We start from the raw sequence: 27,005 nt of genomic DNA, 5'->3' as shown, positions 1-27,005 counted from the left end.
GACACTCAGATTTGTTTGCAACATACTGACTTCAGACTGAGCTGGCGACTCTTTGTCCAGGACATAAAATCCAAACCACAGACTCCCAAGAAAGATTGCTGGCACTCAGGTAAGCTAAGATAGTTTCTAACACTTTCTTATCGTTAACCATACCTCCTTCTCTTGAAGAGGCTCTTGTTCACCGATGAGCCTGCACCACACTGAATTTAGTCATGAGTAAAGAACACAAATTAATTAATAATCGAACAGTCAGGGAATATCTAGCAAACAGTGACCATGACACGATTGTGTTTGACATTAAGTTTGAGAAGGAGAAAAGTCACTCATGAACCAAGTTTTAAAACTTATGTAAGGCTAACTTAGAAGGAATCAGCCGTTAACTAAACCGTGGAAGGCATTCAAGGAAGTATTTAACAAAATCAATACACACAGCTGAAGGGAACCAGTTCCACTTCTCCAGACAAGAAACCGTGGTCAACATGTACAGTAAGGAGCAGTATAAATCTAAAGGAAGTGGTTTACATAAACGCCAAAAAAGTGGCAATAAAGTGGACTGGGAAAAATATGGAATGCAACAAAGGAACACAAAGAAAATATTAAGAGAACGGAAGACAAAAACACTTACAAGTAATAGAGAGGCTAATAGTAAAAATTATTGGCGCTGAATCTGCGGTCGGTATGACAACATATGTTCAGAGTGCACATACTCAATAATTTGTTAAAAAAAGGTAAAGTGCCAGAGGACTGGCGGATAGCTAACATAATACCTTTAAGAAGGCAGATAGAACATGTTCAGGGAACTATAGACCAGTCAGTTTAACATCATGGCATGAAAAATAATATAATCCCCATTAGAGGAAAAAAATAGAAGAATATCTAGAAATCAAAAATATAATAATAAATAATCAGCATGGATTTCATGTCCTACTTGACCACACTCATTGAATTCTTTGAAGAGGTAACAGAGAAAGTAGACAGGGGTAATGCAGTAGATGTAATTTATCTAGATTTCCAAAAGGCCTTGGGTAACACAGAATAGACTAATGAATAAGGTCAAAGAATGTGGAGTCAGGGGACAAGTAGCAGAATGGCTAGCTAGCTGGCTTCAAGACAGAAAGCAGAGAGTAGGGGTAAATGGTAGCTATTCAGAGTGGCAGAAGGTCAGTGCTGGGACCAATGTTGTTCATATATTAAGGATTTAGGCATTGGAATCAACAACACAAGGTCTAAATTTGTGGATGATACCAAATTGTGGGAATAGTCAATACTGAGGAGGACTGCAACAAATTACAAGAAGACATTAATAACCTTGCTGAATGGGCATATAATTAGCAAATGAATTTCAACACAGATAAATGTGAGATATTACATTTTGATAAGAAAAAAAGGTCATATATTACTTGGAAAATAAGAATCTAAATGGGGTAGAAGAGCAAAGCAATCTTGGAGTACTAATCACTAAATCACTAAAAGTAGCGATGCAGGTTAACAAGATCAGAAAAATTGCAAACCAAGCACTAAGGTTTATTTCTAGATGCATAGATTGAAAAGTAGAGAAATTATGCTAAAATGTATCGAACCTTGGTTAGACCACTCTTGGGGTGGGAGTACTGTGTATAATTTTGGTCACCATCAATAAAAAAAATATATGGAGGCACTGGAGAGGGTGCAGAGAAGATTTACAAGAATGATACCAGAAATGCAAGGGTATATCTATCAGGAAATGAGGAACAGGCTGGGTCTCTTTTCTCTTGAAAAGAGAAGGCTGAGGGGTGATCTAATAGAGGTCTTTAAAATTATGAAATGTTTTGATAGAGTAGATACAGAGGCCCCGATTTTCGGCTTGTGTGGGAAATGGTCGGGTTTCCCCGAATGTGGGGTTTCTGACACACATAAAAAAGTGTCAGCCAGCTCCACACAATTTTCCATCAAGTGGCCAATTAATTCCCAGCATGTGGGAAGCCTTGCTAATTGTCCAATTCCAGTCAGAAATCCCCACAGTATGATGTCATCATTCGTGGTGCTTTCAAGGTCCATAGCAAGCATTGCATCCTCTGAAGGCTTCCAAATGAACCATACAGGATGGCAGAGGAGCCTGCAGCAGCTGTGGCCAGTGCCAGACCACGAGCCGACTTCAAATTCGACGAGGCTTCACTGCAGGCATTATTGGATGGGGTTAGGGCCCACAGGGAGGTCCTCTTCCCTAGCTCAGGGAGGAAGAGGCCTCCCACTGAGACCAATGCTGCATGGATGCAGGTGTCAGCAGATCCCAACTCGCTGGGGGTCACCAGAAGAACCTTGGCATTACATCTCTAACTCCTTCCTTTACTCCCCCACAGTACCATCCAGAGCCCCCATCCTCACTGTGGAGGAGGAAGAGGCTGTGCAGCCAGACTCCTCAGAGGAAGCTCCAACCTCTGAGGGCGCAGCATCAGCAGAAGTAAGCGCACCCAGCATCAGCGCAGACTCTCACACCTCGGGGGGCCTTCGGGACATAGAGTAGCGTTGTCACCTGGTGTTTCACAGCTCACAAGTGAGCCTCAGCAGATTCTGGAGACAGGGACAGCAGTGGAGAGTCCTCGTCGGAGGGCGCAGGACTCTGCCAGCTCAGCTCAGCTACGCTGCATGTCGACCCTCTGCCTCTGGGTCCATCCGCAAGAGAAGAGGTGATGGATCTCCATGCACAGATGCAGGAGTCTCTGGCAGGTTTTGTCTCCAGGGTCGCTGCGAGTGTGGAGCGAATGGAGGAGTCCATAGCGACCATGAGCAGAGCCTTTGTGGAGTCATTGGCGCATGAACGCATCACCATGGAAAGGTTGGCAACCTCCATGGAGGAGATAACTCACCAGGGTACAGAAAACATGGTGAGTGCTCATAAGAGAATTACATCTGTTGAGGAGCGTTGGCCATCTGTTGAACAGAGAAACCAGATCTTCATGGAAGTCCTTCTGAGTAGGACTGCCAGTGCAGAAACGGTTCCCCATGGCCCCCTAAAGCACAGCAGGGTGCTCTCAAGCCACTTCCAAGCACTGGCCCCTTCTGGCCTGTGCAGCTTCAGGTGAGTGAGCAGCAGCCTGGTGCTCCTGTTGCTTATCTGGCTGTTCCTGGTTCTGCTGCTGCTGCCTCTGCTGCTGGAGATCCTCTAATGGCAAGAAGGGAAGGAAAAAAAGGCAGGCAAGTGTAAAGTCATCCACAGTGGACCAAAAAAGATAAATTGGAGTATTTTCTAAATGGTGAGAAATTAGGAATTGTAGAGGGGCACAGGGATTTGGGAATCTAAGTGCACAAATCTTTAAAAGCCACTAGACAGGTACAAAAAAAAACAATCAAAAGGCTAATGCAATGTTGGCCTTTATTTCAACCGGGCTGGAATACAAATGGAGGAAGTTATGCTTCAGTTATATAGAGCCTTGGTCAGACCTCATCTGCAGTACTGCATTCAGCTCTGGGCATCCCACCTCAGGGAGAATACATTGGTCTTGGAAGGAGTGTTGTGAAGATTCACCAGAATGATACCGGGGCTTAGAGGGTTAAATTATGAGGATAGGCAGCATAAACTGAGCTCTTATTCCCTTGCGTATAAGAGAGTGGGGGATAATCTGATCAATGGGTTTAAAACGTTAAAAGGATTTCATAGCATAAATCCAGAACAACTGTTTCCCGTGGTGGTGGGGATCTAGATCAAGGCCACATGAAGTTAAAATTAGAGCTCGGCCTTTCAGGAGTTAAATCAGGAAGCACCTTTTCACAAAAGGGGCAGTAGATCTTTGGAACTCTTTCCCTTAATAACCTGTGGATGCTGGGTCAATTGCAGCATTCAAGGCAGAGATAGATAGATTTTTGTCAGGTCAAGGGATATGGAACAAAAGTGGGAAAATTGAGTTGAGGTGCAGATCTAATCCAATGGTGGAGCAGGCCCGAGAGGCTGAACGGCCTACTCCTGTCATGATGTTCCTATGTTCTTAATCCCAGTGAATGGTCAATATATCCGACATACTCTCCTCATCCGATATTCACTGCCAGCATTCGCAGCAAAGGTGGCTGGGCAGCAATGACTGCATGAAACTCTTGTTGATTCCTCTTCCCAGCTCCTGGGCACTGTCAACAAGAAAAATGGGAAAAAAATGCAGAGCTGTGGGGAAAGAGCAAGGTCGAGGGCTAATTGGAGAGCTCTTTCAAAGAGCCGGCACAGGCACAATGGGCTGAGTGGTCTCCTCCTGTGCCGTACGATTCTGTGAAATATATTGCCCCAGCTATCAGCACTGCTGAGCTCAGCAAACCCAACCTCTACCCAGAATCGAAAGTGATCTGTTCTGGGAGGTGGCGGGAGGGGTTGAGCAGCACAGGTAGAGGTGTTTTTATTTATAATGCTAATTATTTTCAGTCGCGTGACACATAGAGTACAGCAGTAGTAAAATTAACACACTCGATGCTGGAGCTCTCATAAGAACATAAGAACATAAGAAATAGGAGCAGGAGTAGGCCAATCGGCCCCTCGAGCCTGCTCCGCCATTCAATAAGATCATGGCTGATCTGATCCTAACCGCCAATCTACTATCACAGAACCATCTCATGAATCTAACAGAATTAGACACACGAAATAGGAGCAGGATCAGGCTACATGGCCCCTGGGCCCGCTCCGCTACCCACAGGGCCATGTCCGATCCGAACCTAGACTCATGCCCAAATTCCTGCCCGCTCCCGTAACCCTTAATTCCCTTTACTTCTAGGAAACTGTCTATTTCTGTTTTAAATTTATGTAATGATGTAGCTTCTACAGCTTTTTGGGGCAGCATATTCCATGGACCTACCACCCTCTGAGTGAAGTAGTTCCTCCTCATCTCAGTTTTGAAAGAGCAGCCCCTTATTCTAAGACTATGCCCCCTAGTTCTAGTTTCACCCATCATCGCGAACATCCTCCCCGCATCCACCCGATCCAACCCCTTCACAATCTTATATGTTTCAATAAGATCGCCACTCATTCTTCTGAACTCCAATGAGTAGAGTCCCAATCTACTCAACCTCTCCTCATATGTCCATCCCCTCATTCCCAGGATTAACCGAGTGAACCTTCTTTGTACTGACTCGAGAGCAAGTATGTCTTTTCTTAAGTATGGACACCAAAACTGTATGCAGTGTTCCAGGTGCGGTCTCACCAATACCTTGTACAACTGAAGCAATACCTTCCTATTTTTATATTCTATCCCCCTAGCAATGAAAGCCAGCATTCCATTGGCCTTCTTAATCACTTGCTGCACCTGCATACTAAACTTTTGAGTTTCGTGCACCAGGACCCCCAGATCCCTTTGTACTTCAGTACTTTCCAGTTTCTTGCCATTAAGATAATAACTTGCTCTACGATTTTTCCTGCCAAAGTGCATAACCTCACACTTTCCAGTATTGTATTCCATCTGCCAAATCTCTGCCCACTTACTTAGCCTGTCTATGTCCCCTTGCAGGTTTTTTATGTCCTCCTCACTCACTACTTTCCCTCCCATCTTAGCATCATCTGCAAACTTTGATATGTTAGCCTCGGTCCCCTCCTCCAAATCGTTAATATAGATTGTAAAGAGTTGGGGACCCAGCACTGACCCCTGCGGAACACCACTAGTTACTGATTGCCAGTCTGAGAATGAACCATTTATCCCAACTCTCTGCCTTCTGTTAGATAGCCAATCCTCTATCCATGCCAGAATATTATCCCCAATCCCGTGATTTTTTATCTTAAGCAATAATCTTTTGTGTGGCACCTTGTCAAATGCCTTTTGGAAGTCTAAATACACTACGTCGACTGGTTCCCCTTTATCCACCCTATATGTTACTTCCTCAAAGAACTCCAGCAAATTTGTCAAACATGACTTCCCCTTCATAAAACCATGCTGACTTTGCCCTATTAAATTATGATTATCCAAATGTCCTGTTACTGTCTCCTTAATAATGGACTCCAAAATTTTACCTACCACAGATGTTAGGCTAACCGGTCTATAGTTTCCAGCCTTCTGTCTACTGCCCTTTTTAAGTAAGGGTGTTACATTAGCAGTTTTCCAGTCTGCCGGGACCTTTGCTGAGTCCAGGGAGTTTGGGAAAATTATTACCAATGCATCCACAATCCCTACCGCCACTTCCCTCAAGACCCTAGGATGTAAGCCATCAGGTCCAGGTGATTTATCCGCCTTGAGTCCCATTATTTTACCGAGTACCACTTCCTTAGTGATTTTGATCATTTTTAGCTCCTCCCCCCCTATAGCCCCCTGTTTCTCCAGTGTTGGGATATTCTTAGTGTCCTCTACTGTAAAGACTGATACAAAATATTCATTCAGTATTTTTGCCATCTCCATATTTCCCACCATTAATTTCCCGGTCTCATCCTCTAAGGGACCAACATTTACTTTAGCCACCCTTTTTCTTTTTATATATCTATAAAAACTCTTACTATCTGTTTTTATATTTTTGGCTAATTTACTTTCATAATCTATCTTCCCTTTCTTAATCAATCTTTTTGTTATTTTTTGCTGTCTTTTAAAATTTTCCCAATCCTCTATCCTCCCACTAGATTTGGCTACCTTATATGCCCTTGTTTTTAGTCGAATACTATCCTTAATTTCTTTACGTAGCCACGGATGGCTGTCTTTTCTTTTACACCCTTTTCTTAGTAGAATATTTTTTTTTTGGAAGTTGTAAAATAACTCCTTAAATGTACACCACTGATCATGTAGCGTCTTACCCTTTAATCTATTTTCCCAATCCACTCTACTCAATTCCACTCTCATACCTTCATAGTCTCCTTTATTCAAGCTTAGCACGCTTGTTTGAGATCCAACCTTCTCACCCTTTAATTGAATATGGATCAACCATGTTATGGTCACTCATTCCAAGGGGATCCTTTACTAGGACATTTTTAATTAATCCTGTCTCGTTACACAGGACCAGATCTAAGGTTGCTTGCCCCCTGGTCGGTTCAGTTACATACTGCTCAAGAAACACTCAATGAACTCATCCTCAAGGCAGCCCTGCCCAATTTGATTTGTCCAATTAATATGATAGTTAAAATCCCCCATAATTATAGATGTTCCCTTATTACAAGCCTCAACTATTTACTGATTGATACTCCATCCAACAGAGTTGCAACTGTTCGGAGGCCTATAGACTACGCCCACTAGTGGTTTTTTCCCCTTATTATTCCTTACCTCCACCCAAACAGTTTCATTATCCTGATCTTTTGACCCAATATCATTTCTCTGTATTACAGTGATTCCTTCCTTTATTAACATAGCCACCCCACCTCCCCTTCCTTCCTGCCTGTCCTTCCTGATCATTAAATAACCTGGTATGTTTAATTCCCAAACATTGTCACCCTGCAGCCATGTTTCTGTAATGGCCACAAGATCATACCCATATGTAGTTATTTGTGCCATTAACTCGTCTATTTTGTTACGAATGCTACGTGCATTCAGATAGAGAACTTTCAAATATGTTTTGTGACACTTAGTTCCTGCTTTTGCCCTTTTTATTACTTTACCTTTTACTCCATACCTTCTGCCCCTTCCTGACACGCTCTGGTTTCTAATTTCCCCACTGCTACCTAAGTCTATGACCTTCTCTGTTGTCATTTTTATTATTTGCTCTCTAGGAACCTCCCCCCCACTAGTTAGTTTAAAGCCCTCTCTACAGCCCTAGTTATATGATCCGCCAGGACTCTAGTCCCAGCACTGGCCAAGTGAAGCCCGTCCCAATGGAACAGCTCCCTCCTGCCCCAGTACTGGTGCCAGTGTCCCAGGAAGCAAAACCCATTTCTCCCACACCAGTCTTTGAGCCACGCATATAACTCTCTAATTTTATTTGTCCTAGCCAAATTCACTCGTGGCTCAGGTAATAATCCAGAGATTATTACCCTTGAGGTGCTGTTTTATAATTTGACCCCTAGCTGCTCATACTCCTTTAACAGAACCGGCTTCCTAGTCCTATCTACGTCATTTGTACCAACATGGACCACGACAACTGGATCCACCCCCTCCCACTGCAAGTTTCTTTCCAGCCCAGAGGAGATGTCCTTAACCCTGGCACCGGGTAGGCAACACAGCCTTCGGGACTCTCGCTCTCGGCTGCAGAGAACTCTGTCTATCCCCCTAATAATACTATCCCCTACCACTACAACATTTCTATTTACTCCCCCCTCTTGAATGGCCCCCTGTTCCACAGTGCTGTGGCCAGGTTGCTCATCCACCCTGCAGTCCCTGCTCCTGTCTCCACAGGGAGTAAGAACCTCAAACCTGTTGGACAAGAGCAAGGGCTGCAGCTCCTCCAGCTCTACCTCCTGGATCCCCGTACCTGCCTCACTCGTAGTCACACCATCCTGTCCCTGACCATGGGCTACGTCTGAATTAATTAACTTCATAGGTGTGGCCACCTCCTGATACACAGAGTCCAGGTACTTCTCCCCCTCCCTGATGTGTCACAGTGTCTGAAGCTCAGACTCCAGCTCATCATCGTGGAGCTGGAGTTCCTGTAGCAGCAGACAACTGTCACAGACGTAATCACCGTGAGCCTCAATGGGGTTCACCAGCTCCCACATCTCGCAACAGTAACACATCACCTGCTCCATTCTATGTAATTAATTAAATTTTTTATTGTTAGTTATGGACACCCTCTGCCCGATTTTAGATGCTAGTGTCCCCTTTAATTAATTGGATTTAAATTAAATCAATCCCTCTAGTTACACCAGTTAAATGGTTTACCAACAGTCACTCTGCACCAGAAAGCCCTTATTAACTACAACCCACAGAGTTAAAGTTTGAAAAGAGCACCTAACACCCCACTTACCCTAACTCACACTTACCCAAACTCACAGCACTCTTTGATGACTCGCACTAGGACTGGTCTTTTTATACTGTTTGTTTGTTTACAGCCAAATGAGTCACCCCTGCTGATTGGTTAGAAAACTGGTTTCCACTGCCTGCTGTGCCAATTTACTCCTACTGCAGTGTAACCTTGTTTTACTCTTCTTAAACCAACAGAATCCCAAATATTTAACTTTTCCCCTTTACTTAAACTGCTTAAGCAATCTTATCAAGAATGATTTAAAGAGAAATAACAATGAAAGATCTCTCACACTTACCCAAACTCACAGCACTACCTGATAGTCAGACAAAGGTTTATGAACTCGGATTTAATACGAATGTATTTATGTGATATATCTATCAATTCATCCAATGAAAAGCGACGAGTTAAGATAGTAACTATAGGTTTTTATTGGCTAAATAACAGACCCCACCCTCGTGGGTGATCGGGTCCAACAAGGAGGAATACCAGCCAGTCGACCACCTTTATACCTGGGCAAGCAGGTGGAGCCATGGGCGGAGTCAACAGTGGTCAGCCCAGGTATAACAGCGTGACAAGAGGTGACCTTGTGTAGTGATACAACAGTGTAAACAGTGATAACCATAGTGTAACGATATAAACAGTGATACCCATAGTGTAACGATAGTGAACGATAAAAGTGGTTTACCACATTCACCCCTTGTTTAGATTTGAGTCCGGCGGGGTGAAGTGTACTACCAGTTCGGGTATGTCAGTCTGTCCGGAGGCCTCGTAAGTCTTTCTGATCAGCGCAGCAGTGGCGGCGGTGGTGCAGTATCCGATGTTAATGCTGGTGTCTGCGTGGTCGGCGAAGGCTCGTGGGGTTCCGGCATGCCGTCTACCTGGGCTGGATTTGGGGGGGTGGTGGGGGGTAACGGTGGTGTCTCAGGGGTGCCCGAGGGTGCAAGGCCTCGTAAGGAGACTGTGTCCTCCCGCCCGTCTGGGTATGCCACATAGGCGTACTGGGGGTTGGCGTGCAGGAGGTCCACCCTCTCGACCAGGGGGTCCATTTTATGGGCCCTCACGTGCTTTCACAGCAAGACGGGCCCCGGAGAAGTCAGCCATGTTGGTAGCGAGGTTCCCGTAGTCGACTTCCTGGGGAAAACAAACATTCGTTCATGGGGGGTGGCGTTAATGGCCGTGCAAAGCAGTGACAGGATGGAATGCAGCGCTGCCGGGAGGACTTCCTGCCAGCGAGAGGTTGGCAGGCCCTTAGACTTTAAGGCTAAGAGAACGGCCTTCCAGACAGTCGCGTTCTCTCTTTCCACCTGGCCGTTCCCTCGGGGGTTGTAGCTGGTGGTCCTGCTTGCAGCAATACCTCTCGCTAGTAGGAACTGGCGAAGTTCCTCGCTCATGAAGGATGAGCCCCGGTCGCTATGTATATAGTTCGGGAACCCGAACAAGGCGAAGAGGTCGTTCAGGCATTTGATGACCGTGGTACTGGTCATGTCTGGGCAGGGGAAGGCAAAGGGGAAACGGGAGTACGCATCAATGATGTTGAGGAAGTACACATTACGGTCAGAGGATGGGAGGGGCCCCTTAAAATCGATGCTCAAGCGCTCGAAGGGGCGGGTGGCCTTGATCAGGCTTGCTCTGTCCGGCCTAAAGAAATGCGGTTTGCATTCGGCACAGGTTTGGCAGTTCCTGATCATGGTCCTGACCTCCTCGATGGAGTAGGGCAGTTTGCGGGCCTTAATGAAGTGGTAAAGTCTGGTGACCCCGGGGTGGCAGAGGTCGTTGTGGAGGGTCTGCAGTCTATCAATTTGCGCGTTTGCGCATGTACTTCGTGATAGAGCATCTGGGGGTTCGTTCAGTTTACCAGGCCGGTACAAGATATCATAATCATAGGTGGAGAGCTCGATTCTCCACCTCAAGATCTTGTCGTTCTTGATTTTGCCCCTCAGCTTGTTATTAAACATAAAAGCGACCGAAAACTGGTCGGTGAGGAGGGTAAATCGTTTGCCTGCCAGGTAATGCCTCCAGCGTCGTACTGCCTCCACGATCGCCTGGGCCTCCTTCTCGACCGAAGAGTGTCGGATCTCAGGGCCCTGGAGGGTCCTTGAGAAGAAGGCCACAGGTCTCCCCGCCTGGTTAAGGGTTGCAGCTAGGGCGAAGTCGGATGCATCGCTCTCCACTTGGAAAGGGATAGACTCATCCACCGCGTGCATTGTGGCCTTAGCAATGTCTCCCTTTATGAGGGAGAAGGCTGCGCACGCTTCTGCCGTCAGGGGGAAGGAGGTGGACTTCATGAGGGGTCTGGCTTTGTCCGCATAATTCGGCACCCATTGGGCATAGTAGGCGAAGAGCCCCAGGGTTCTCTTCAGCGCCTTTGGACAGTGGGGGAGGGGAAGCTCCATGAGGGGGCGCATTCTTTCGGGGTCGGGGCCGATGACTCCGTTCTCTACTACGCAGCCGAGGATGGCAAGACGCGAGGTGTTAAACACACATTTCTCCTTATTGTAAGTGAGGTTCAGCCGTTCGGCCGTACGGAGGAATTTCTCCAGATTAACATCGTGGTCCTGCCGGTCGCGGCCGCAGATGGTGACGTTATCTAGATAAGGGAACGTGGCCTGCAGCCCGTTCTGGTCAACCATCCGGTCCATCTCCCTTTGTAGACCGAAACCCCGTTGGTGACGCCGAAGGGAACCCTAAGGAAGTGGTAGAGGCGGCCATTCGCCTCGAAGGCGGTATACTGGCGGTCCTCAGGGCGGATAGGGAGTTGGTGATAGGCCGACTTAAGGTCGATGGTGGAGAATACCCGGTACTGTGCAATCTGATTGACCATATCAGATATGCGGGGGAGGGGGTATGCGTCCAGCTGGGTGTACCGGTTCATGGTTTGGCTGTAGTCGATGACCAGGCGGTTTTTATTGCCGGTCTTAACGACTACGACCTGGGCACGCCAGGGGCTGTTGCTCCTCTCGATGATGCCCTCCTTCAGGAGACGCTGCACCTCAGAGCTAATAAAAGCTCTGTCCCCGGCGCTGTACCACCTGCTCTTGGTGGCGACGGGTTTACAGTCGCGGGTGAGGTTAGTGAACAGGGAGGGGGGCGGGACCTTGAGGGTGGATAGGCCGCAGGTGGTACGCGGTGGGCGGTTTAAAGGCTGCTGGTTGTCGACTGTGAGTGGGGGGAGGGGTCCACCGTATGCCAAAGTGACACTTTGAAGGTGGGATTGGAAGTCCAGCCCTAGTAGGATGGCAGCGCAGAGCTGGGGCAGGACGAGGAGTTTAAAATTTTTATACTCCGTGCCCCTAACCGACAGGGTCACAACACAGTAGCCGCTGATGTCTGTAGAATGGGACCTCGATGCCATCAAGATCCGATTGCGCGTTGGCCGGACAGTGAGGGAGTAGTGGCTCACCGTGTCTGGATGGATGAAACTCTCCGTGCTTCCGCTGTCGAACAGGCAGGTCGTGGCATGGCCGTTTACTTTGATGTCCATCATGGACTTGGACAGGTGATGCGGGCGAGCTTGGTCCAGTGTGATGGAGGCTAGTGTATGGCTGAGCGAGCTGCTGTAGTCTGCGGGTGAGGCGGTGGTCGGGTCTGGAGACAAGGTGGCGGTCGAGTGTGGTGGACAAAATGGCGGTGCCCACGACGTTGAATAATATGGCGGAGAAGATGGCCGCCCCCACAACTCACATGAGGCACTGCTGGCGTCGGTGGCCTTGATCAAAGATGGCCGCCCCCACGACTCACACGAGGGGATACTGGCATCTGTGGCCTTGATGAAAGATGGCCGCCGCCACAACTCGCATGAGGCACTGCTGGCATCTGTGGCACTCCCCCTGCAGGCCTTCGCGAAGTGGCCTTCCTTGTGGCAGTCGGAGCAAGTCGCGTTTCTTGCAGGGCAGCGCGTCCTCGGGTGTTTCGCCTGGCCACAGAAGAAGCAGCCGGCGGCCCGATCGCGGGGCTCCGATGTCGCAGCCGGTACCGGGGGTGGCGGTCCCGATCGGTTCTGGGATGCCGACGCTGAGGTAGGTCCCAGAGGCGGCGGTGCGAGGGGTATTGCAGCCGGGGTCGGGCCCGAGTCCCAGGGTCGCGCAGCACAGTACCTGGAGTACGCCTCGAGGTCCTGATGGGCCACTTCCAGAGAGCGAGCGAGGGCTGCAGTTGTATTCAGGTCGAGGTCCTTTGATTCGAGCAGCCTTTGCCGTGAGTAGTCGGACCGAAGGCCTTTCATGAAGGCATCGCGGATATTCCCTTCAGTATTTTCTGCAGCCATTACAGCTTTAAAGTCACAGTCCCTGCCGAGTGTTTGTAGCGCCCATAAAAATTCATCTACAGACTCTCCTGGCTGTTGCGAGCGGGATCTTAGGAGATGTCTGGCATACATAGAATTTACCGGGCTCCGGTACTGCTCTTCCAGCAGGTTGAGGGCGTCCTCATATGTAGCAAGGTCCCAGATGAATGCAAATACTTTAGGGCTCACCTGGGCGGTCAGAACTCTTAGTTTGGATCCCGGAGGCACGCCGGATTCTCCCAGGTAGGATTCGAAACAGCTCAGCCAGTGTTCGAAGTCGAGGGCTGAGTTCGCTGCCTGTGGGTTTAGATCCAGGTATGGCGGTCGGAGGGCTCGCAGCCAGGCCGGCTGCTGTGGCTGTTGTAGCTGGCCGTTTGGCTGGTCATTTGGCTGCTCCGATCCACTCATTTCAAAATTTAGCCAATAAAATTGATATACCTATCAATTCATCCAATGAAAAGCGACGAGTTAAGATAGTAACTATAGGTTTTTATTGGCTAAATAACAGAGCCCACCCTCATGGGTGATTGGGTCCAACAAGGAGGAATACCAGCCAGTCGACCACCTTTATACCTGGGCAAGCAGGCGGAGCCATGGGCGGAGTCAGCTGTGGTCAGCCCAAGTATAAAGGCGTGACAAGAGGTGACCTTGTGTAGTGATACAACAGTGTAAACAGTGATAACCATAGTGTAACGATATAAACAGTGATAACCATAGTGTAACGATAGTGAACGATAAAAGTGGTTTACCACATTATGTAACTATGGAGCTTGGGATAACCTATGTTCTCAAGGATGCGTACTAGCGGATCACAGTTAGCAATATCACATGGATTTTAATGAAATGTCAGTGGATGTGACTCAATAGATACTTTTGTCCCAAACTTTCCACTTAGTAATAGAGGTTAACGAGTTGTCAAACCAATTTAGAGTGCCTTGGGTGATAGCTCCCGTCCCGGGTTGAGAGAGTTTGCTGACTGCAGTCTTTATGTAACCCATATCTACTGAAATCACTAACAGTTTTGGCGTTTGGCCAGAACTAAAGGGACAATTTAATTCATTGTGATGTGTATCAATTAATTTGAAGGATTTATCCCATCTGCAGGATACTAGAATGCCCAGTCAATCATTAAAAATCCAAGGAAGGTCAGTATGCCATCTGTTTGATCTTAAGTCATTGGCATGATGTTATGGATGTGCAAATTGATCCAGTGAATAGCTGAGCCACATGGAAATACACCAGATCCAGATGCTGAACTAGTTAATTGCAGCCAGCGACGGGGGGTGGGGGCTCTACAACTGGCCAGCTGCCTCTGGCAGAGCGAGTTCGCCCTTCCGATGGCCATCCCGGGACCCCTGCACATGTACAGATGTAGGGTGAGGAGAGGATCCAGGCCCAACATGAGGAGTGGCCAGTGGTTAAGATCCAATGTCCTGCCCACACTCTGTGTGTAGGCAGGCAGATGGATGCTAGCCACCTGCGTGCTCCTGCAACCCTACATTTAAGATTGTGAGGGGGCGTGATCGGGTGCATGCGGTAAGGATGTTTCCACTGATGGGTGAGACTAGAACTAGGGGGCATAATCTTAGAATAAGGGGCTGCCCTTTCAAAACTGAGATGAGGAGAAACTTCTTCACTCAGAGGGTAGTAAATCTATGGAATTTGCTACCTCAGAGAGCTGTGGAAGCTGAGACATTAAATAAATTTAAAACGGAGATAGACAGTTTCCTAGCTGATAAGGGAATTAGGGGTTACGGGGAGCGGGCAAAGAAGTGGAGGTGAGTCTAGGTTCGGATCAGCCATGATCCTATTGAATGGCGGAGCAGACCCGAGGGGCCGTATGGCCTACTCCTGCTCCTACTTCTTATGTTCTTATGTTCTTATATACTCTTCCCAGGACAGCAAGAAATCAGGGTCTGCAGGGAGGAGAAGTGAAATAGCAAGAAAAATATTAGGAGGCTAAGTTCTTTGTCCGAAAGCCCCGATGTTCTGAGACAAAATCTTCTCAATGAATTGTTCTGAATTTTACATCGTAACATGCGAATGCTTTGGGCAGAAAATGATCATCTAGCCTTCCCTTCCAATGTCCCAGCCTTATTGTGATTCTAGCACTAATAACTCCGAATGCCCCTTTCTAACAGGAATTCATCCAGCCCTTTTTCAAATACTATCATGGTTTTCTGCTCCACCTCCCCACTGGAAAATATATTTGCTCATACTGGAAAAATGTTGCTTAAATGTATGTTCCTTGGACACGGACACCTTCTACTTGTGTTCCCCACTCCTGCAATCCTGAGATCCACAGAAGAATTTTCCTGGATCTCGTTTCACCGAACCCAATTTACCCAAAGTTGATAAAAGAAAAGCATTTCTGTTTCTCTGTATCTGCGTTTTATTCAGAATTGTGGACAAATTATTGCACAAGATGTCACTACTGTAGTTATCGAATTTGAATTGAGATATGTAACAGAAGATTGATTTACAAATCAGAAAAGACTTATTTTGCTCTGTTTTGTCTTTCAGACAATCACAACGAAAATGGCTTACTTGTCAAAGAATGGTGGAATTGTTCTTGCGCCAAACCAGCTCCCAGCACCACAGCCGCTGCCCAGAGCCCCTGGATTGATGCAATACTTGGGAAATGGTCAACTGAACCAAAACATGGCTACAATCGTCCCTCAAAATAATTCTGGTGTACAGGAGATGCTTAAAGGAAAACTCAAGGCCCTGGGTGTAAGCGTATTGTCCGATGAGGGAAATATTGTTTGTATTTTAGTTAAATACAGTTCAGAAAAAGATTCCTAACCCAAGCAGTCAAATAACGATTCCAAAACAACGTGGTAATAATGTAGCTATTTAAAACGGCGTTGCCGTAATTTGGATGGCTTAGTTATTTGATGTAAGACAGAGTGTCACCCAGCTGTACAGGGCAGGAAGATCCCAGGTTCGGTATCTGTGCCCTATGATGAATTACCTGTCCTCAGCTGGAATGGCAAGAGGGCGCCTCCAATTGGGTTTAGCATTCGCGGCAAGGAAAGAAAATCAGGTGGCTATTTAGTGACCAGTGCTGTGAAATATGCCAATAAGCATGTAGACTCAGGATAGGATTGGGCTTGGCTGTGATATCACCATAGGTCAATAGCTTGGCTGCAGTTACTGTCTTGGTCTACACATGAAGTGCAGTCACGTGGGTCACATCAAAGGTCAACTGGGGTGTTGGAAGAAGTGAAAATTAGAAAACAAAATTCTGACAAGTAAATTTTCAAATTTTACATCTCTAATATAATTTGTAACATAATTTGCGGTTAGCGAAGGCGTTCGCCGCTGGCCCCGAAGAAAGTTGCCACACAGAACTTTGGGCCAGAAATTCGGATCGGGCGCTTCCCGCGGGTGCAAGCCCCCGACCTGCACTTACCTAGCACGCCTGCCGTTGAGCTGTGGGCCCGCGTGGGATTCCGATCCTGGGCCTCCTCCAACTGCCGGCGCGCAGTGCTTGCGTATCCCAGGGGCGCAGTTAGTTCGCAGCGTCCCCTGGGATCACGTGGGCCATGGGGAGCCAATCGGAGCAGGGAATCTTTATTCATAGATTTGACAGGAAGACCTGTCAAATCTATGAATAGAAATCGGCCCCAAAACCTAAGTAAAACTTCAAATAAATTTTGCTAAAACATCACATTTTAAAAATAACTATAAATTACATAAATTAACTATTTTAAACAAAAGATAAAATTTTTGAAAAAATTAATTAAAGTTTTTAACGGGGCTAAAAATAAACTTACATTTCTTTAAAGTATTTTAAAATTATAAACCTGCAGAAAAAATGTTTTAATTTTACTTAATTAACCTCTTTCCTTGTTAAAAGCAGGCCTTGCAACTGCTTTTTTTCATGCGCAGCTGTTAAGGACTTACCCGCACGGAGAAACATGTAAAAAAACATCAGAAGTTCCAGGCGTACGCGCTGCCTCTCCGGCGCACGCGTTTGACCTGTGAATCCCTTCCTTCAAGGGAACGGAAGTTCCGGTTGCCAGCGCATGCGCGTACTCACCCATGGGGACCCGAATTTCTGGCCCTTTGTCTTTCGCCACCGGTCAGTCAGATCACAGTAGAATAGTGGCAAATCCTTCGTGCGAGCTGCTGTGGCGTCAACAAGCTGTCTAAGCAGCCAATCACAATGCAGAATTCTTGCAGACAGGGAACCAGGAAGTGAAGAAGTTGCTTTTATTCAGACATTAAGAAAATAAATGTTGCAGAGAGAAAAACAAATTTTGGGGCTCTCACATTGAGAAACGGTAAAACTGAAATAAATATGGACAAACTTTTAACAAATGCAATTTTTTTAAGTCTCATGAAAACTGTAATTCTCGTCCTTATGGAGAAATTTGACACTGTACAAAATTTAATTAGTTTTTCAGGGCCTTAATGTTTGTTTAGCAATCAATACCCTGTTAAAACCCCAGTTATACCTAATCCAACACGGGCTAACATTTAATGAGTTATTTAACAGCTATATTAACGTGGAACAATTTTCATCAGTTTCGCTAATTACCGGCTATGGGGGCACAGCACAGCCAATGGCCGAGCAGTGAATGGCTGACCGCAACTTCAGGTTTCCGCGTTAGGATATGCATGCGCTACATCCTGCAGTTGCGGTCAGTTTCAAAGGGGTAATAACAACCAGCGCTGTATGTCCGCTGTTAATAATACCGCAAATTCCAGGCCAAAATGTGTTTACATCTTGAGTTGTTTTGATCTGGAATGCACTGCCTGAAAACGCGGTGGAAGCAAATTCAATGGTAACTTTCAAAATGCAATTGGATATATATTTAAACAGAGAAGAAATGCAGGGCTATGGGGAAAGAGCTGGGGAAGTGGGGCTAATTCGATAGCACTTTCAAAGAGCTGGCAGAGGCACAGTGGGCTGAATGGCCTCCTTCTGTTGCTGTATGGTTCCATGACTCTGTAACAAAATACAGTGTGGGTCGAACTCCGTCATTACCACCTGCACGTTAAGCATTTCCAGGAAAATCTGGGGGGTGGGGGGGGGAGAATCACACATCCCTTTCAGAACCTGCCAGATTTTCCTTGTGTTCATTTCAATGGCAGGACAATCAGGCGGTTTCTGTTACCGACGTACAATCCTCCACATTCGAATTTCCTCTGTACGCTCCACCCAGCCAAAATCTGCAGCAGTATCGCAGAATAAGGCAAACATTTACTTTTCATTCAAAAAGATGAGTTTCGCTTTCATATCACAAGCGATTCCCGAACATTTATTCCTAGTTTTGCCGCAGCTTTGACATTACCTTCACAATAATTGTAAAGGAGAGAAGTGGTCTATGAATTAATCTGAATTGCTGCTTTTTTATTTTCTACAATAAATTCTGAAAATTAATATTTCAAATTCTGGATTTCCAAGTTGCGAATGTGTGGGATAAACCGCACAGAGTAGACGTCAATAGAAGTGAAACTTGGACTCTTGCTATAGAACGGGAGCGTGATCCGCAGTTCCAGTTTCACTCCAAGGTGGCAAGTTGAAATACCGCACCTTCCTTTCTATAATTTGACACAGTTTTCTGGTTCTTGCAGATAACCGAGATCATGACGGGTATCATCAACATAATCATTGGAACGGTACAAGTCAGCCGTGACACAGATAGTTATTATTATTCCGACATTGGATTTTCCATAATAGCAGGGACACCCTGGTGGACTGGAGTTGTAGTAAGTATCACAGATAAACACAAGAACATAAAATTGCAGAAATAACAACAGAAAATGCTGGAAACACTCAGCAGGCCAGGCAGCATCCGTGGAGAGAGAAACAGAGTTAACGTTTCAGGTCTGGGACCCTTCCGCGTTCTATGCCTTACTGCCGTTCAGTAGGAACATCAGGCAGCAATTGTGTGTTGGCAACTTTCCACAAAGAATGGTACAAACAGTCGGTTTCTAAAACAGGCTTCAGACTCCTTGCATATGATAATGAGAGGACATAGCCCCTGTTTTAGGAACCCTCTGCCAAATTGGAATTCCTTGAGAGGCCAGCTCCTCTCAGGTCTTCCTGTCATCGATGCGGCCGAGCACAGGTAAATTAACAGAAAGGTAATTACATCTTTTTGCACCTTGAATTAGAGCCAGGAGGAGGAGCAGTGCTTCCCCAGGTTCCAGGAGCATGCCTGAGGGCCATTGCTGCCCACCAACTGCAATCACCCCACCTCCCCGCCTTCCATGGTCCTTCTCCACCACCCACCCACTAGACTTAACTCAATGCCTCTGCCAGCAACGCAGGAGGCCCGAAATCAATCCCTTGGAGGCGGCCCGGGTGCCAGTAGAATGTAGATGAGGCTCGAGCCCCATTGGGTACAGACCTGAAAATGGGCAATAACCAATTTCTACCCCATTAAGTTTTATCCCCTGTCTGTGGTCAGTTGCCTGATCTCAGCTGGGACCATAATAGGGAGATTATGACCGGCCTCAGTACCCAGCTCCAGAGACGGGAAGATGCTCCTGGGTTCCTCCTTTTGTTCATTATTCATCAACTCTAACCGGAAAAACATTCAAGTAGCAACAGGGTCAGTATCACCTGTGATTCCCGCACCCCCCCCCCTCCACCCACCCCCACCACACCCCTGTGGCCCAATCGACTAACTCCATTCACTCGCTTTCAAGGTGCAAACTGGAATAATGGCTATCTGAGTGAGGAACCAGAGGGAGGCAGAGAGAGTATGAAGGCAGGATCTAACACAAGTCTGTAGCTTGAGGGGAGGAGAATTTAGAAAAGACAAAGGTCCATATTTCAATGGCTATTCAATACTTTTAAGTTTTCTCTCTAATGCGAAATGTTTTTAAAGTTAATTATTGCAGGGTCACTGGCTGTAGCTGTTGAGAAGTCACCAACTGATTGTATGGTAAGTACTTGCTCAAAGGATCGTTTTCACATTGTTGGTTTACAATTAGTATCGTTACTCAAATGACAAACCAGCACAAATGTTTTACTGGTTATTAATTCACAAGAAATCCTTGTTATTTTAATTTGCACAAAATGAACACTATAGAATAGAGTGAAGGGATAAGACGGTGCAGTGGGTGAAAATCCTACCCTTCCACAACATGATCTCCCACAACAAATCCTACCCTTCCACAAATCCAGCCAATCAAAGTGGATGAAAGTTACCTTTCTCTCATGGCACTTGAGTGGTGGACGAGGGGAGAAGATGTACTTCCACCGCTGGAACCTGGGGACAAATGCGGCCAGATAGAGGAAGGACAATTCTCTCCAATGTGTGAGTAGGTAGTGCATCTAAACTGTGCTGTTCTTAACATGGGAGTGTGCAATGGGATTCTCTAGATGAAGCTGTACTCTGCATTTCATAGAATCATAGAATTGTTACAGCACAGAAGAAGGCCATTCGGCCTGTCAAGCCCGTGCCGGCTCTTGCAAGAGCACTTTAGCTAGTCCCACTCCTTCACCCTTTCCCCGTAGCCCTGCAAGATTCTTTCCTTCATGTAATTACTAATTCCTTTTGAAAGCCACGATTGAGTTTGGCGCCACCACCCTTTCAGGCAGTGCATTCCAGATCCTAACCATTTGCTGCATAAAATGTTCTCCCTCATGTCGCCTTTGGTTCTTTTGCCATTCACCTTAAATCTGCGTCGTCTGGTTCTCGACCCTGATTCCATTTGGCACAGTTGCTCCCTATCTACTCTGTCTAGACCCCTCATGATTTTGAACAACTATATCTAATCTCCTCTCAAACGTCTCTGCTCTAAGGAGAACAACCCCAGCTTCTCCAGTCTAGTCCCTCATCCCTGGAATCATTCTTGTTAAGTTTTCTGCACCTTCTCAAAGGCCTTCACATCCTTTCTAAAGTGTGGTGCCCAGAATTGGACACAATAGTCCAGTTGAGGCCGAACCAGTGTTTGATAAAGGTTCACCATAACTTCCTTGCTTCTGTAATCGATGCATCTATTTATAAAGCCCAGGATACTGTTTGCTTTTTAAGCACTTTCTCAACCTGCTTTGCCAACTTCAACAATTTGTGCATATATAACTCCAGGGATCTCTGTTCATGCACCCACTTAAGGATTATACCCTTTAGTTGACATATCCTCTCCTTGTTGTTCCCACCAATATTGTATCACTTACTATTTTTCTGCATTAAATTTCATTTGCCACGTGTCCGCCCATTTCACCATCCTTCTACGTCTTCTTGAAGTCTATCACTTATCCTCCTCACTGTTCACTATGCTTCCAAGCTTTGTGTCATCTGAAAAATTTGAAATGGTGCCCTGTACACCCAAGCCTACATCATTACTATATATCAAGAAAAGTAGTGGTCCTACTACCGAATCTTGGGGAACACCACTGTCCAGTTCAAAAAAACTACCATTCACCACTACTCTCTGTTTCCTGTCATTTAGCCAATTTTGTATTCATGGAGCCACTGTCCCTTTTATTCCATAGGCTTCAACTTCGCTGGCAAGCCTATTATGTGGCACTTTATCAAACGCCTTCTGGAAGTCCATGTACACCACGTCAACCGCATTACCCTCATCAACCTTCTCTGTTACCTCATGAAAAAACTCGATCAAATTAGTTAAACACATTTGCTGTTAACAAATCTGTGCTATCTTTCCATAATTAATGCACACTTGCCCAAGTGACTGTTAACTCTGTCCCTGCTTATCTTTTTGAAAAGCTTTCCCACTACCAATGTTAAATTGAACAGCCTGCAGTTGCTGGATTTATCCTTACACCCCTTTTTGAAGAAGGGTGTAACATTTGCAATTCTCTAGTCCTCTGGCACCATCCCCGTATTGAAGGAGGATTGGAAGATTATGGCCAGTACCTTCACGATTTCCACTTTAACATCCCTCTGCATCCAAGGATGCATCCCATCCGGTCCTGGGGACTCATCAACTTTAAGGACAGACAGCCTTTCTAGTACCTCCTCTTTATCAATGTTGATCTCCTTCAGTGTTTCCACTACAGAATTTTGGAAGATGACAACAAATGCATCCATTATTTCCATGGCTACCTATTTAATACTCTGGGATGCAGATTATCAGGCCCTGGGGATTTATTGGCTTTCAGTCCCATTAATTTCTCCAGCACTATTTTTTTTACTAATACTAATTTCCTTGAATTCCTCCTTCTCACTAGACCCTTGGTTCCCTAGCATTTCTGGGAAATTATTTGTCACCTCTTCCGTGAAGACAGAACCAAAGTATTTGTTTAATTCCTCTGCCATTTCCTTGTTCACCATTATAAATTCTCCCGTTTCTGACTGTAAGGGACCTACATTTGTCTTCACTAATCCTTTTTTTTTTACATACTTGTATAAGCTTTTACAGTCCGCTTATGTGTTCCTTCCAAGTTTACTCTCATACTCTATTTTCACCTCTTAATCAATCTCTTGGTCCTTTTTTGCTGAACTCTAAACTGCTCCCAATCCTCAGGTTTGCTATTTATTCTGGCACCCATATATGACTCCTCTTTGGATCTAATACTATCCTTAATTTCTTTTGTTAGCCATGTTTGGGCTGCTTTTCCTTTTGTGTTTTTGTGCGAGAAAGGAATGTATAACTGTTGCAATTCATGCATTCATTCCTTAAATGATAGCCATTGCCTATCCACCATCATGCCTTTTAATGAAGCTCCCCAATCTATCATAGCCAACTAATATACACAGAGGGAGATCACAAGGGGAAAGCAAGCTTTCATACGTTTGACCATGATTGCAGAAATCTATGTTCACATGACAAGTTTTATTCGAAATGCAATTAGATATCATTTCTGAAGAGCCAATGAACTGGATGAATGAATTTGGATGCTCCCAGTTGCCTTTTCTCATCCTAACCTTTCTTAAATCTAAAGGTGCCGTAAGATGTAAGTATTTTATTGCCTCCAGTAGCAGATTGCTTAATACGTTTCTGTGCAATTACTCTGTGATGCACGTTAACAAAGCAATTGCAGATTTATTATAAAATAGGTAAGTTAACAGTGCATTATAGAGTAAAGAAAAACTGTGTCCAACGGCAGAAGGGTTGTTAACCAGAGGGCACAGATTTAACGTGATTGGCAAAAGAACCACAGGCGACATGAGGAAAAACCTTTTTACACTAAGAGCGGTTAGGCTTTGGAATACACTGCCTGATAGGTGGAAACAGATTCAATGGTAGCTTTCAAAATGGAACTGGACTAATACTTGAAGGAGAAAAAATTGCAGGGATGTGGGGAAAGAGCGGGGCTGTGGGAGTAACTGGATTGTTCTTCGAAAGCGCCGGCAGAGACTCGATGGGCCGAATGGCCTCCTTCTGTGCTGTACTATTCTATGATTCTATGATTAAAATTGTGCAGAAAACAATTTTCTGGGAACATGTTAACCAGTACAGTACCAAAGTAAAATAGACCCGACTGTTACCCGTGTTGCTGAGGAAGCAGGATTATTGTTTGTGGAACGCACTAGACCAGAAGTATAGATGTTAGGATCAATGAATACTGTGGAATTGTGTTTGACTGCCATTGGCGACAGGGGAGTAGGCTGGAGTAGGAGTCGGCCTGATGGGCCAATTGGCCTTTTCCTCTTTTCATGTTTTTTCATGTGTTCTGTAATGTTTTTGTTTACAGATCAAAGGTTGTTTATCAATGAACATCATCAGTGCAATTTTCTGCACACCGGCTATAATAATGTATCCTATAAACCTTGCAGTGTCAGATTACTACGGTCCAAATTACCACACTCATTTTCAGGCAAGGGTCAAATTATGTTGATACTGAGCGATAAATAAGCAATATTTTTAAATGCTTGCTGCCAAATTAATTTATTTGTGTTTCACACTTTACAGAGTGGCACAGCTGTATGTTTGGCCATACTTCTCGTGCTGGCACTGCTTAGCATGACAATATCCATTGCAATTTCATGCTTTAACTGTAAAGCTGTGACTTGTTGCAACACAACACCAGTGGTAAGTGAAATAATAAATTGATCTACGACTCTATCGCCACTGTGTATGTACACATGTATATTAGCGTTCTTTCACATTTTAGAAAAGCACGCTTGGGTCGATTTTAACTGTTGGGCAACAGGATGTCGACACCTGTTTTGTACCACACCCGACTGAAGCCAATGGAACGCAAAATCAGGCCGGGCATAAAACAAGCAGCCAATGTGAAGCTGCCCGCTTCCCACCCAGCAGGAACTGTGTTAGAATGGAACTCCTACAATTTTTATTGTCCATCCCCAGCCCAGCATTTCTACAAGGTAACAGCTAAGCCAAGGAAGGACTCTGGGCTGCAGCAAGGTTATACCAGCCTAGGCTACAAACATAGAATGCTACCCCACAGAAACGGGTGGCTTGGCCGATCAAATCTGAACCGGGTGCTTATTCTCCTCACGTTTTTGTTTTCTTCACTTAGTCTAATCCCACTCGCTTCTAACACTTTTTAATAATACTTTGTTCTAAGCCAATGAAGTAATTTTTAACTATAGTCAAAATTGTCAAGTCATACATGCGGCAGCCAGGAGTACAAGCGGCAGTCAAGTTGCACACAGCAAGTTCCCACAAACAGCAATGTGATAATGATCAGATAATCTGTTTTTAAGTGAATTTGGTGGAGAGATAAATGTTGATATCTCTGACAGAATGCCAGCACAAGCATTAGTGGCCAAATGGGGAAAGTGGCAGGGGAACTGGGTTCAACTGGGAGGCGACGGATCCGCGATGAGCTGACTGAACAGCTTGCGTTAAAACTTTTTAAATTTCTATATATTCATGCAGTTTGTTCTTTTCAGCCGATCATTGTGGTGTACAACAACCCATCTGCACAACCGAATCCCTCCCTTCAGTTCAATGGAAACCCTCCTCCCTACAACATGACAGCGATGCCAAATGTGTATGCTGGATAAGAAAGAATTTCTGTCATAATTTTATTTAGCATGAGTTAATTGCGTTCCTCTTTCAGAACTTGGCCCAATATTATTAGTATGCATGTAAAGATTAATGTGCTCTGACTTTTTCTGTTCATTTTGTTCTGGGGCTGCAGGTGATGCTGCCAGGGCCACATCTATTGCCCAAACTCTAGTTGCCTTGAGAAGGCAGCAGAGCTCTTTCTATTCTCGGCTGCTTCGGAGGGCATTAAGATTCAACCACCTACGGATGACTGGAGTCCCATGTAGGCCATGGCAAGTAGGGGTGCAGGCTCTCAACCCTGTAAGAAACTAGTGAACTAGCATTGTTCCAACCATCCAGAAGTTTAATAGCGATTTATTTGTGGTGAGAGTCCACTCCTTGCTAAATATATTCAATTCAGTTTTGCAACTTGCCATGTTGGAAAGCTGAACTCCGGGCCATAGCCAATGCATTACCAGTACCCTGCCTGGTTGTCTCATGTCTCTATCAGTCGAACAAACCTGCATGTGCGGAGCACTAACTCTTAACAGCAGAGTGATAGCATGTTGGCTGCCCATTTTTAAAGGTGTTCACATAACAGTTCTGCATATTAGAAACATTGTTCATCTGTTTAAATTTAATTGACCATATACTGGCGTTGTGGATTGGCTGCCCATTACAGAAACTGCCCAATTTTCATTTCCATTACCAGGGCCATCTGTTGAAAATTGTGCACCAAGTAATTTCACTCAAAAGTGTTAAAAAATTGCATCAACAGGAATGCCAGCCGAATATTTTAACACAGAGGAATTACAAGCTATTGTGTTAACAAATAGCACGCAGAAATGGTACCCAAAACGGGTTAAAAAAAAAACAGTGGAAGTTCACCCACATGTATTGGGAATTAACACAAAAGTGATTTCACTCACCTATGGCAACAGCTGAATTTCACTCAAATGTCATGTCCCAGAAAACACAGAGTCACCCAAACACACCAACCAATAGCAGAGTGTCACCCAAACACACTTAAAAATATAAAATCCAACAGCACCCACGAAACAAATAGGGGCCTAAAACTATGAGATAGCATGCAGATGAATGTCACATGAATGTGTGAAAAACTAGTCCCCCAGAGGAATGTTACAAAAGCACTTTTAACAAATAGTAAACTCAAAAAATGTCACCAGGGCACATTAACAAACAGTACACAATAAAACAAGCTGAACAAGTTAATAAATATCATCCGAGCATGTTAACAAACAGTACCCAAAATCATCTGAACATGTTAATAGAGCGCAGATAAATTTCACACTCATATTAACAAATAGCACAAGGAGACTTGTATCAAATACATTAAATCAACACAATACAAACATTGGTGCTGGAATAATTTTACCCGCAGGTTATTTTACTCTGCAGATTTTCAATGGTTTTAGCAATTAGATTGCTTGTGCTGAGATTCACGAGCTCCCTAATTCGTGCTGCATTGCCACATTATCATGAATCGGTCCTTAAAAGACAAAATATTCAGAAATGGAATATGAGAAAGCAAGGGTTTAGAAATTAATGCTATTTTTCAATCAACTTGAAATGTAAAATGGAGACCAATGGTGAGACTCCTCTTCAAATGATTACTTCTATGTATTAGATCGCCAGGGTTTTCTGATGTAACTGTATTGCTGTGCTGTATAATAAATTTACACAAAGCTACAATGCTCATTTGCTGTACCTTGAAAATAACAAACTTTCAGCAAGTGGTGAGAGATGAATGATTAGATTTGAGTATAAGGGGACATAAATCACTACTGTTAGTCTTATCTTTGCACTGAAAGGGCTGTCCACAGATTGCACAAGTTTCCTTTCTTATATCTGTGCACTCCATTATTCTCTGCAATGTTTGCTTACTCATTTCGGCCTTATTCCCCACAACACTTAAAACGGTATCCAGCACCTGAAATCTGTTCAACACTTCAGTCCCCTGCTGCTCTCTGCAGATATTTCCTATTTTGCATGT

At 45.1% G+C, this 27,005-nt stretch overlaps 1 protein-coding gene across 2 annotated transcripts; it reads left to right on the top strand.

Moving 5' to 3' along the window:
• LOC147115464 (membrane-spanning 4-domains subfamily A member 8-like) lies at positions 1-26,704 on the top strand. Of its 2 annotated transcripts, XM_085989742.1 has the most exons (7): positions 5-109; positions 15,626-15,835; positions 18,689-18,823; positions 19,951-20,007; positions 23,730-23,852; positions 23,948-24,067; positions 24,895-26,704. In XM_085989742.1, the coding sequence occupies exons 2-7, from the start codon at positions 15,641-15,643 to the stop codon at positions 25,006-25,008; spliced, it is 744 nt and encodes a 247-aa protein (XP_085845868.1). In that variant the 5' UTR covers positions 5-109; positions 15,626-15,640; the 3' UTR covers positions 25,009-26,704. The 2 variants fall into 2 exon arrangements, with proteins under 2 accessions (XP_085845870.1, XP_085845868.1); XM_085989744.1 differs by lacking the exon at positions 23,730-23,852 and having other exon boundaries at positions 1-109.
• The last annotated feature ends 301 nt before the right edge of the window (positions 26,705-27,005 follow it).

The sequence above is a fragment of the Somniosus microcephalus genome, chromosome 6 (assembly GCF_052327205.1).
Source record: "Somniosus microcephalus isolate GS21.2 chromosome 6, FLI_Smic_1.0, whole genome shotgun sequence".
In the NCBI taxonomy this organism is placed as follows: Eukaryota; Metazoa; Chordata; class Chondrichthyes; order Squaliformes; family Somniosidae; genus Somniosus; species Somniosus microcephalus.
This window is presented reverse-complemented; position numbering and strand designations above follow the sequence as displayed.

What these genes read in the sequence shown, in the direction of transcription:
- LOC147115464 (XM_085989742.1), top strand. Translation starts at nt 15,641, where the DNA reads ATGGCTTACTTGTCAAAGAATGGTGGAATTGTTCTTGCGCCAAACCAG. An exon ending in GAAAACTCAAGGCCCTGGGT is followed by an intron (nt 15,836 to 18,688) that starts GTAAGCGTATTG and finishes TGGTTCTTGCAG; the next exon opens with ATAACCGAGATCATGACGGG. An exon ending in GTTGCAACACAACACCAGTG is followed by an intron (nt 24,068 to 24,894) that starts GTAAGTGAAATA and finishes TGTTCTTTTCAG; the next exon opens with CCGATCATTGTGGTGTACAA.